The 12,743-nt window shown below is 49.1% G+C and overlaps 1 protein-coding gene across 1 annotated transcript in view; it reads right to left on the minus strand.

Moving 5' to 3' along the window:
• The window catches only part of Tbc1d22b (TBC1 domain family member 22B), a 50,723-nt gene extending 38,041 nt beyond the window's left edge, over positions 1–12,682 (minus strand). The window contains exon 1 of the mRNA XM_057751630.1: positions 12,488–12,682. Within this exon, the coding sequence (XP_057607613.1) occupies positions 12,488–12,543 (56 nt within the window). The 5' untranslated portion in view covers positions 12,544–12,682. The remainder of the gene's footprint in view (positions 1–12,487) is intronic.
• Positions 12,683–12,743: the final 61 nt, after the last annotated feature.

Here is a 12,743-nt window from a genome sequence, read left to right on the forward strand (position 1 = left end):
GCTCCAAGAGCCAATGTTTCAAAGGGGGAAGCCTACATAGTATCACTGTTAAGATCTGCTTAGATCTATGTTTAAAACCTCTTTTTCATGAACTCCAGTTCCACTAAGAATAAAACAAAAGCACAATGTGGCCCTCTCCAGGAGGAATGAGATATGTATAACTTAAGACCCAGTATTTTCACTCCCAAATACCTATATTTAAAAATAAAAATGAAACTGTTGGCCAGGCGGTGGTGGTGCACACCTTTAATCCAGCACTCGAAAGGCAGAGGCAGGCGGATCTCTGTGAAGTCTGAGGCCAGCCTGGTCCACATAGAGATCTCTAGGCCAGCCAAAGATACAATGAGAGATCCTGCTCCCCCCATCCAAAAAAAGATATTTGTATGTTTGTATGTGTATGGGTGCTTTGCCTGCATCTATGCCTGCACACCACTTATGTGTCTGGTGCCCAAGGCAGTCAGAAAAGGGCACCGGGTCCTCTGGAGTTTAATTTACAGACAGACAGTTGCAGGTACCAGGAACTTCTGAACCATCTCTCCAGATCCCCCTCCCCAGATACCTACATTAAGAAAACTACATGGGCATGTGTATCAAGAGGCATATTTAAACCTATTCAAATCACCAACATTCTTCTGGATCTCAGGAGAAACACAAACAAATTGTAACATGGTAACAGAACATCCCTTACTAGGGGCACTAGGAAATAAGTCTGTGAGCAACAATGTGAATCCATCTCTAAGTGTCCTAGCGAAGGTTTATCTACATGCCGGGCAGTGGTGGCTGCACACCTTTAATCCCGGCACTTGGGAGAAAAGGCACAGATCTCTGCGAGTTTAAGCCCAGCTTGGTCTACAGAGCGAGGTCCAGGCTAGCTAGGGCCACATAGTGAGACTGTCTCAAAACAAAAAAGGAATGGCTACCAGTCAAGGACGCGGCTCTCTGGAGGGAAGGTGTAGAGAACAAATAAGAAACACAGGGGTTCTGGGGAGTGAACACACATGCTCGCGTTGATTATCCGTCAGGTCATCACGCCACACATTCGTGTTTCATGTACTTTTCTGGGGTGTAATATGCCACAATAAAAATGACCTAGGATTTTCAAGATGGCTCAGAGAGTAAAGGCACTTGCTGCCAAGCCCAAGGACCTGAGTTCAATCCCAGGATTTACAGAGGGAAGGAGAGAACCAACACCTGTAAGTTGTCCTCTGACCTCTACACAATAACATGACATGTTCACACCCACACATATACACAATAAATAATTATACTCAAAATAAAATTACAAATACAATTACTAGAACATGAGCAGCTGGGCAGTGGTGGCGCAGGCCTTTCTTTAATCCCAGTACTCAAGACGTGGAGGCAGGCAAATCTCTGCAAGTTTGAGGCCAGTCTGGTCTATAAGAGCTAGATCCAGAACAGGCTCCAAAGCTACAGAGAAACCCCTGTCTCAAAAGAAAAAAAAATTTTTTTAATTATCAAATTATATACATGTAGGCACAGTCTACATTTCGATTTGTTTGTTTGCTTTTTTTTTTTTTTTTTGAGACAGGGTTTCTCTGTGTAGCCTTGGCTGCCCTAGAACTCGTTCTATAAATCAAGCTAGCCTCAAACTCAGAGTCTCACCTGCCTCTGTCTCCAGAGTGTTGAGATTAAAGGCATGCACCACCATTGCCCAATGAAAGATTACTTTAAAAAAAAAAAAGATTGGAAAGAAAACTAAGACCAAATGCTAATTATTCTGATTACTATAAATGGTCTTAACTGACTTTAAAAGAAAAAAGACCTCTATCAGTGGGATAAGTCACATGCATCTTAAAGGACAGAGCTGGTCTGTCCCACTGACATGAAATAAATGCCAATTTCACTGCAAAAGACACTGAATTAGTCAGTATGCTCTAGAGGAACAGGACTTAGAGAACAGATCCACATATAAAGCAAGGGGATTTATTAGAATGGTGTACAGGCTGTGGTCCAGCTATTCACAATAGCCGTCAGAGACCTAGGGTAAAACCAAACACTGCTGACAAAAAGTCAGTGAGATGACTCCTAAGGATATTCTGCCACACTCATAGATCAGAGAGCCTTCCTCCAGTAGCTGATGGGAGCAGATGCAGAGGCCCACATACAAACACTAGGTGGAACTCGGGGAACCCCGAGGAAGAGGGGGAGGAAGGACTGTAGGAGCCAGAGGGACTGAGGATACGAGAATACAACCCACAGAATCCACCAGGCAGGGAACACAGAAACTGAAGAGGCAATCATGGAGCCTGGCTCGGTCTGCCCTAGGTCTTGGGCTATGGCTGTTTGGCTTAGGGTGTTTGTATAACTCTTAACAGTGGGAGTTGGGGTGTCTCTGACTCTTTTGCCTATTCTTGGGACCCCTTTCCTCTTTCAGGATTGCCTCATGAGCCTTGCTATGGGAGTTTATATGCCTAGTCTTATTGTATCTTGTTATGATGTGCTCAGCAGGTATCACTGGGAGGCCTGCTCTTTTCTGAAGTGAAATGGAAGAGCAGTAAATCTAGGGCACAGAGGAAGTGTGAGAGAGCGTGGGGGGTCGCCGCAGTAAGGATGTATTGTATGAGAGAAGATTTTTTTTAAAAAAGTGGATCTTCCACTTAAAAGAAAATTGTAGCTAGGTGGTCATGGCCCATGCCTTTAATCCCAACAGAGGCAAAGGCAGGCAGATCTCTGAGTTTGAGGTCTACAGAGTAAGTTCCAGGACAGCCAAGGCCATACAGAGAAACCCTGTCTCAAAACAAACAAACAAACAAAAAGGAAAAAGAAAATAAAAAAGAAAAAACCCTCACAGGTGTACCTAGCCATCTGGATTGAGTAGATTCCAGATGGAGTCAAGCTGACAAGAGAACAGCCTCACAGATGCAGAACTGTAGCATAATGACTCCATATATTTTGTAAAACTATTAAAATCAATGTATTCACATATTTATATTGAAAGACCCTCACCCCGGGTTCATCACCCAAACTGCTAGCATTTGTAACGCCACTTGCAAGGCCAGTACCTTATAGTAGCAGAAGGGCTGAAAAGGGTCAATTCTAAAGCAGGCAAGCCCGCCAAAACAGGATATCTGTGGTCGAACATCTGGTCCCAGGAGGAACAGGAACAGAAAGCACCCCGGGTCCTTAGACTGTGCCCACTCAGCGACTTATCTGATTTCCATGGAATGGGGAACTTGTCCTCAGCTCAAACTCAGCCTAAGCCTTGCCACATTTGAGTGACCCAATCAGAACCCCATAACCAGGCATCTCGCTTCTGTAGCCGTGCTTTTTGCTCCCCAACCCTATAAAAACCCCCTGCCCCAACCATGTGGCGCGCAAGTCTTCCGAGAGACTTTGTTGCCCCGGGTACCCGTGTATCTGAATAAACCTCTTGCTGATTGCATCCACACTGGTGGTCTCGCTGTTCCTTGGGGAAGGGTCTCCTCAGCGGAAAGACACTCTCTGAGGGTCTTTCAATATCTATGATACAAGGACACACCGAAGCAGAGCTTTGATGGTGAAGCTGCAGAACCAGGCAGGCCTCAGGGAGAGTGTTCTCCCTGACATAGTGGCTTCTGCGGGCATCACCTTTTTAAGACACAAACCAAGCAATCCTGAGAGCATTGAGAGGCCTGGCTCAGCTCCTGGTGGTGGTGAGCAGGCTGTGGGTGGGACTGCACACAAGAGAACTCAGCCCAGCACACACTGCCAAGAGACCCTGGCTTGCTTCCTCCCTCCCTATTTATGGTTTAATCTTCACCCAATGTTTAGGAAACAGAACTCAGAGTTTACCAAATCTCTGTTTCAGATTTATTTGTTCTTATTCATGTATCTGCCTGTGTGCCTGTGTGAGCATGTATGTACCACTTGCAGGCAGACCCTCAGAGGTCAGAAGAGAGCCTAAGATCCTCTGGGACTGGAGTTGAAGATAGTTGTGCGCCCAGGCGCTCTGTGAGAGCACTGAGTGCTCTTAATCTCTCCAGTCAAGTTCACCCTTCTGTTTCTTGTGACAGAGGAAATCCTTAAGAAGCTTTCAAAGAAGACTGTGGGCCGGCCAATCACTTCCACACGATACCATTTTTACTTTTTGGAGTAGCATATAAGGTGTTTGACACTATTGTGGCAGTTTCAAACCAAGTGAAACACTGTTTCTTTTAGTTCCCAGGGAATCGTCTCCCGCTGAGTCTGAGTTCCGGACGTTCTGGATGTAAAGCTGTTGCTCCCTGAACCGTTCTGGAAGGTTTTTAAGTGATTCATTCCACAGGCTGCTACAGAAGCACTAACACGGAAAGGCTACACCGGTATATTCCCGGCATTTCCTAGGCAGAGGAAAAGGACATGAAAAAGTCGAGAGGTACCAGAGTACTGGGAAAGTCTGGCTCACAGAGAAGAGAGGGAGGCTTACAAAAATTAAAAGGCAACCACAATACCCAGGGGGGCATGGGTTTGCATTTTAACATTTTCAGATTCTCGGACTCAAGCCCTTGAACCCTCAAGTCCAAAGCACTCTAGAGTCAAACATTAAACAATAAACAAGGCAGGAGGCTTCCCACCAGGTCAGTTAGGTTAGCTGACTGAATAAAAAAGTAAGATCCTCCGATCCTCACAAGAAAAGTCTAATCGTACGAGCCTTCGGGCCAGAGGCCATCAGCTACAAGGAAGACCTCGCTCTTCCGCTCACGAGAGCCTATTTTTCAAAGATGTGCTGGCTGCCAGAAGTGAGATAAATGATGGGCCTCAGCAGTAGAGGCAGCGGAGCCCACACTCAATTTGTTAGCGTGTTCTTAAACCAGACCATGATGTATCTGAACTGGGGTCACTTTGCATAATAAATCAGTTTGCTGAACCTCAACAAAGACAGGCGGGAAGTCAGAGAAGGGAGAGAAATCAAGACTATCACAGGGGCTGGACGAAGACTGACTACAAGAGCTGGAGAGCAAAGGTGCCATTCCCCCGTGAGGGGCTGGAGAGATGGCTCAGTGGTTCAGAGTGTTGGCTTCAATTCCCAGAACTCACATAGCTCACAACTGTCTGTAACTCCAGTTTCAAGGAATCTGACACCTTCATACCAAATGCACACAAAATAAAGTTAAATAAATATTTAAAAGAAAAATAATTCACCTATGAGCCTGTGCCAACCAGGTTCCTTGGGAATTCCACACACAATACCAGGGAAACCTGGTCTCCACTCCACTTTTAAATAGACATTCGTCATTTGCAGGGGTCAGGGTGAGTGGCAGCACACAGCTGTAATTTTGGAACTTGGGAAGCTGAGGCTAGCATTGGCTACAAAGAGTATATCAGGCCAGCCTAGATTACAGTATGAGATTCTACCTCAAAGGAAAAAAAATTTTTTTTGCTCAAAAAATTCATTTTCAGACAAAAAGAAAAGTGCAGGGAAAAAATAATCAGCACCATGAAGTGGTGGCTCTGGCCTCACTTTTGCCAGGCTTCCCGCCCCTGAGGAACACAGATCATCAGGGAGACCAATGCGGTCTGTGGCTATCCGTTCCTCCCCTCCTCCCCTATGAGCTCGCCATCCCTGAGGTACAGGGATGCTCCAGGCCATTCCCACTCTTCCTTTCACTGAATTCTTTCCTTTGTTGCTTTTGTGTGCTGTGTTTGATGTATATCTGTAAGGGCAGGTGCCACGGCACATGGGTGGAGGTCAGAGGGCAGGTGCCATGGCGCATGGGTGGAGGTCAGAGGGCAGGTGCCACTGCACATGGGGGTAGGTCAAAGGGCAGGTGCCATGGCACATGGGTGCAGGTCAAAGGGCAGGTGTCATGGCGCATGGGTGCAGGTCAGAGGGCAGGTGCCACGGAGCATGGGTGGAGGTCAGAGGGTAGGTTCCATGGTACATAGGTGGAGGTCAGAGGGTAGGTTCCATGGCACATGGGTGAAGGTCAGAGGGCAGGTGCCACAGTGCATGGGTGGAGGTCAGAGGGCAGGTGCCATGGTGCATGGGTGGAGGTCAGAGGGCAGGTGCTACAATGCATGGGTGGAGGTCAGAGGGTAGATTCCAAGGTGCATGGGCGGAGGTCAGAGGGCAGGTGCCACGGTACATGGGTGGAGGTCAGAGGGCAGGTGCCATGGTGCATGGGTGGAGGTCAGAGGGCAGATGTCATGGTGCATGTGTGAAGGTCAGAGAACAACTTTCAAGAATCACTTCCATCATGGGTTCTAGAGATCAAACCCAGGCTGTCAGGTCTGTGGGAGCAAGTCTCTTTCCCATCAAGCCCAATCACTAGACCTAATTAATGTCTATGTATCTCCCTTCTCCTCCTTTTCTTCTTTTCCTTGTTATGCTGGGAGATCATGGGCTTCAGCTCCGAGAGGCAAGCACCCTAACACTGAGCTCCAGGCCCAGCCCAGCAGGCTGTTCTCGCTTTGCCACGTACTTTTACCAGCTCCACGTCTACTTTATTTGATTACAAATGTGACATATGCTTAGTGGAAGAACCGGAAAGCCGGTCACTTGCTGACCTTCAGCAGGGGAAGCACGAGTCTGAGCAGCTTTTCAGTTTGTAGCTAGCTAGCTGTGGTCTGTCTGTGGCTCCCTCACGGCACGGGAGAATGCGGCACACACCAGCAAGCACTAGGTCCCGAGTGGGTAAGGTCAGCACTCACAGTCCCAGGCTCTGCTTAAGCCGCCTCTTCTCTAACAGTCCTGAATGCCAGAGACTGGCATGCTGCGGCTTGGAGAACACCGCACATGCTCTGAACAGACAGCAGGAAGCCAAGGGCTAGCCTCAGCCACGCTGAGAAAACAAACCCACTGAGAGTGTTGCCAGAAGTGTCTTGGCCAGTTGCAACAGTGGTAAAGCTTTGGTGGGAAAACCCAGCAGGTGTCTGGTGTTGACATGGAAGCTGAGCAAACACCAGAAAAGAATTATCCATCTTAAATGCCAGCCATTTGGCAACAGGACCCCATTCACACGGAGACTCTGTGGAAGTCTTCCAGACCCAAGGCTCGCTGCTTTTCAGTGTGGGGTAGAAACCAGGTACTGACCAGACTACTACATCCAAAGCCCTCAGCTTCTCAAACAACTTTTTTCCTTGAACTCCTGCTCACACTGCACAGATTCTCAGACCAGAGAGTGGGGGCCAGTACTGTAACTTCTTTTAATACTGACTCCCTTGACTTTTTTTTTTTTGAGATTCCTACCTCACCCACCCAGTGCTGTGATTACAAGCACACACCACCACCACACATGACTTTATGTGGTGCCGGGGACCAAACCCAGGGCTTCTTCATGCATACTACCAAGTTCTCTACCAACTGAGGTATATCCTGTCCCTCACTGCCTTTAACAAGCCTTTGGGGGCTGGAGAGATGGCTCACTGGCTGCTCTTCCAAATGACCCATGTAGGTCCTGGGAACTGAACTCGGGTCTTTAGGCTTGGCAGTAGGTGCCTTTGCCCACTAGCCACTTCACTCGGCTTCTTCTCTGAAGATCAGGGCTTGGGGAGACCCCTCCTCCCTCCACCCGTTCCCTATGTTCAGTGATCAGCAAAGTCCCTTGCATCTGAACTCAACTGGTCTTTCCTACTCCCTGACGGCTCAGGCCTTACTACCTTGCTCACTGTGAACACAGTGGCCACCTACCTTGCCTCCCGCACCTGTCCTCCCAGAACTCAGAGGTGGTACTACAAGGTTTGGCAAAGTGTAATCATGTAAGAAAGGTATCTGTCCCAATATCAGGTCACCTTCCTGACACTAAGCTGGCAAAAGTGGAGGTGGGGAGGAATTTTAAATGCCCTATAGCCCTATGGCCACTGAAGACGCAGGACCCAGTCACCCACTTTCTCAGTGGACTAGAATGAGTTTCCCTGGGGCTGGGACTGACCCTTGAACTCAAGGGTCAGCCACTGAGCTACAACCCTCGCCCTCATTTTAGGTTTTTGAGACAGGTCACCTAGCAACTGGGATTTGAAGCCAGGCAATTGGCTGCAGAGGCTGTGCTCTATCTAACACGGGTCCTTTCTGTGACGATGGTACATGCTGCTTATCTGCCCACACTGACACAGTGCCCTAAGCTGGGTGTGCTGGCATCGGGGCAGAGGCAGGTGGATCTCTGGGAGCTTAAGGCCACCCTGGTCTACACAGTGAGCTGTATAAGACACTGTCTAAAAAGAAATATTTTTCAGAATATCTCTTCAGAGACAGGAGAGAGGCTCAGTGGTTAAGAGCACGGGCTGTTCTTGTAGAACCTAGGTTCAGTCCTCAGCAGCCACATGGCCATTCTCAACCATCTGCAGCTTCAGCTCTATCTGATGCCCTCTTCTGACATCTGCAGGCACTGCACACACAAGATTTGCTTACATACATGCAAACAAAGCACTCATATGAGATAAAATAAACCAATCTTTTAAAAAGCATTCTGGAATTGGTGGTGATGGATGCGCGAAAGCATCTGCCCTCAGGATGAATTCGCTGCGCTCCACTGGAGTGTGCATTTGCGAGTGAGCGTGCATTTACGAGTGAGCGTGCATTTGCGAGTGAGCGTGAGGCCCGGATGATGGCCCCGCTGCTGGAAGTAAACATCACTCTTGCAGAGCACCCAGTTTGGTTCCCAGCACCCGCATAACAGCTCACAATTATCTTTCATAATCCAAGTTCCAGGGGGCTCCAACTCCCTCTTATGACTTCTGTTACCAGCCCCAGGTGTGCACAAGGTGTACAGGTATACATGCTGGCAAAACACTTAAGAATCAGCCAAGGCTGGTGGTGCACACCTTTAATCCCAGCCCTTGGGAGGCAGAAGCAGGAGGATTTCTGTAAGCTTGAGAGGAGCCTGGTCTACACAGTGAGTCTCAGGCCAGCCAAGGGTACTTGGTAAAACCCTGTCTCAAAGGACAAACTAATTAATTCATTAAATCTAAAAAAAAAAAAAAAAAAAAAAAAAAAAGTGGCTGGGTGGTGGTGGTACAGGCCTTTAATTCCAGCACTCGGGAGGCAGAGGCAGGCAGATCTCTGAGTTCAAGGCCAGCCTGATCTACAAATAGAGTTCCAGGACAGTCAGGGCTACGCAGAGAAAACCTGCCTTGAAAAACAAAACAAGACAAAAAAATAGAGTAAATTTTATATCTCAATAATGCTACCACTGCCTGACCAAAATAAATTTTTAAAAATATTTAAAGAAGCCGGTGGCTGGGCGGTGGTGGCACACACCTTTAATCCCAGCACTTGGGAGGCAGAGGCAGGCGGATCTCTGTGAGTTCGAGACCAGCCTGGTCTACAAGAGCTAGTTCCAGGACAGGCTCCAAAACCACAGAGAAACGCTGTTTCGAAAAAACAAAAAAACAAAAAAAAAAATAAATAAAAAAAGAAGCCGGGTGGTGGTGGTGCACGCCTTTAATCCCAGCCCTTGGGAGGCAGAGACAGGTGGATCTCTGTGAGTTAGAGGTCAACCTGGTTTACAAGAGCTAGTTCCAGGACAGGCTCCAAAGCTACAGAGAAACCCTGTTTCGAAAAACAAAAACAACAACAACAAAAAAAAAAAAAATTAAAGAGCCAGGCATAGTAGAAGTCCAGGGGAGGCAGAAGCAAGCAGATCTCTGTGAGTTCAAGGCCAGCCCAGGTCTCGTAGTGAGCTCCAGGGCAACCAGGACTAAGTAGTGAGACTCTGTCTCAAAACAAATAAAGAAAATTGATGCTTCGTTTGCTTTAAATTAGGGCTATTCTAACAAAACTTCTCTTTGTTGTCAGTAAAGTCACTCCATCCGGGCCAAAGAAACAGGAAGTAGCAGGCCAGGCTTGAGCTTTCCTCACCTTTCAAACTACCCACGTGGGGACCCCTGCACGTGCTCACTCATCTGCCAAGCCAGGAGAGAAGGGTCTCTTTTCTAGACTAAGGGGTTCAGAAGTCTAAGTTCATCTATGGAAGTGAGCACCTGCTTTCCCTGACACCCCTGAGCTCTGGGACTCTCAATCGTCCCTCACCAGGCAAGGTATTAAAAATGTTCATGGATCATGGCAACATTCTTATGCCTCAATGATAAACAAGACAAAGCTAATATGGGGGGGGGGGAAACGTCCTTGTAAGTGTCTCCTTGCTCTAATAACAGCAGTGTGGTTAATAATAGCTGTTTATGGTCCAAGTCCAAAGGACTAAACAAACCTTGTTGCGTTTCTTTACAAACGGGGCACTTCATTTAGCCTTCCCAGGGACCCTGAGGAAGGGTTTTTATTCCCGGTTTTTAGGTTAGGAAACAGGCCTAGACAGATTGTTAATCATACGGGCAAGAGAATCTGAATAACACCAACAATAATAACCTGGACTCCAAAGTTCTTGCCTCTACTGCTCTGCTTTAAAATGAGAAAGGAAGCTGGGCAGCAGTGGTGCATGCCTTGGCGCACGCCTTTAATCGGGAGGCAGAGGCAGGCGGATCTCTGTGAGTTTAAGGCTAGCCTCGTCTACAAGAGCTAATTCCAGGGCAGGCTCCAAAAAACCCCAACATCCCCACGACCCCCCCAAAAAAAAAGATGAGAAAAGAAGCCAGAGGTCTGAAGGAACTGCAGATTCTTCCTATACAGCAAGAGTAATATTACTGGGCCAACAAGGGGGCTCAGCCCCGGAGGCAGTGGGGCACACCTTTAATCCCAGCACTAGGAGGCAGAGGCAAGTGGATCTCTGAGTTTTAGGCCAGCCTAGTCTACAGAGTGAGTACCAGGAGAGCCAGGACTACACAGAGAAACCCTGTCTCAAAAAAACAAAAGCAAAACAAACAAGATGGCTCAGCAGGTAAAGGTACTGGCTGCCAAGCCTGATGACCTGAGTTTGGTCCCTGAGATCCACATGTAGAAGCAGAGAACTGACTCCCACAGACTGTCCTCTGACCTCCATGTGAGCACTGTGGCAGGCACACACCCACACACATTACAAATGAAGTAGCAGATAAATAAACATAATTATTTGAAGTAGTACTGTTAAAAAGCTAATTTGCTATAGGTCCTGGAGAGGAAATTAAGAAAACAAAAGGCCATTAATGCCCCACATCTGGCGGTCAGAAGGCACGAGGCCCACCCATCTCCCACTGCCCCACCACTGCTTCCTGACGGGACCGTTTTTTCCACTGATCACTATCTAAGATATCAAAGCGCGATGATCCCGCCATGGCAAACTCACAGAGACACAGCTGGAGAACTCACTCAAGCAGGAAGGAAAAGAAATCGGTGGCAGGAAGTGAAGCTTTATCTAAAAACACAGAGTGTCACTGTACAGTGTATGAGCACCGCCACCCCACAGCTCCTTCATCCCGCGATACCTTTGCCGCCCCTGGCATTCAATTACTGTGTGCTGCTTGCTGAAAGCGGGCTCCTAAACTTTCTCCGTGTGTCTAACAAGTTCCACAGCCGACACTGACGCTCTCTTAGGCTCAGTGGTAGAGTGTTTGCTTTGAACAGTGTGAAGAGAGACAGGGAGAAAGAGGGAGAGTGAGGGAGAGGAAGAGGAGGCAGAAGGGAGAAGTTCTGGGAGGGAGGGAGGGAGGGAGGGAGGGAGGGAGGGAGGGAGGGAGGGAGGGAGGTAAGGGGGAGAGAGAAGTCACAGTACACCTGAAGGAAGAGACTACATAAATCACTCAGGAAAGACAACATGTGGGGAACGGAACGTGACCAGACAGAGATGCTAACACTAAGTAGCTGTGGCAGACAGAAACCATAAATTCTGCTGGGAAACACATACTCCTTTCACTTTTCAAGGAGCCACCCAAAACAAACTGAAGCAGTAAACCAGCTGCAGACTGAAGGACGGACAACTGCTCCGAATGTCAACACACACCAAGAAGAGAAAGAAACACCAAGAAAATCAGTTGCCTGGGAGGCCTGCTCTCCACCAAAACAGGACTGAAAGGGTGTACCGCATCTACGCAAAGGGAACAGTACTTCTCGGGTGGAAGAGGTTAAACTGGGTTGCACAAGTGATTAAAAAATGCCAAAGGAGTAACTTTACTCTCCATCCTGGGACCACTCTGCAATAATTTCTGAGAAAAGGGTCAACACAAGACAAAGTAAGGTCAGGCTTGAGAATTCCCCTCACTTTCCCGGCTCACACCCCTGCCGGCCTGCCCCAGGCTAGCCCACTGGAACCCCTGGAGAGTCCAAAGGGGGACCCAGGCCAAGGGCCAGCCCCACACAAGCAGCCACCCATGCTGTCGGTGACCCCGGAGGAGTTCTGTAGAAAGTAGGAAGCGGTGGTGCAGGTCCTCCAAGGCCAGACTGACAGCGGCAACTCCCCCAACTCCACTGCCCCCACACCGGGTCCCCGGACACCTCCCAGCCGAAGTTCCCCGCCCCAGACCTCAGCCTGCACCCCACACCCAAGCCAGCCAGGCTCCTCTCAGAGACAGCTGCTCCAGCCTGGGCCACCCCTACTCCAGCCCTCCAGCTTCGGGGGGCGCCGCAGGCCCGCGGGATTCGGGGATCAGGATGTGGAAGGCTCCGGGTCCAATCCCCACTCCCTCAGCGTCCTGGGCTCACCTCCCCGGCAGCTTGGCGCTCCTCTTCCAGAACTGCTTGCTGTTCTCGGCGGCCATCGCTCCGGCCCCGGGGGTAGGCCTGGTCGGTGGGTCACGGGGGCGCCCCGCGACAGGCCCCCGGGACCCCGCAATCTGAGGGCCAGCCCAGGCCGCTTCCCCGCCGCCGGTCACCCGCTCCCAGCTCCTGGGGGCGCCATCTTGGATGTGGGCACTCCCCCCGCCCAGCGGCGTTGCCATTGGTGGGCTGCGCAGGCCGG

The sequence above is a fragment of the Chionomys nivalis genome, chromosome 19 (genome assembly GCF_950005125.1).
Source record: "Chionomys nivalis chromosome 19, mChiNiv1.1, whole genome shotgun sequence".
NCBI lineage: Eukaryota > Metazoa > Chordata > Mammalia > Rodentia > Cricetidae > Chionomys > Chionomys nivalis.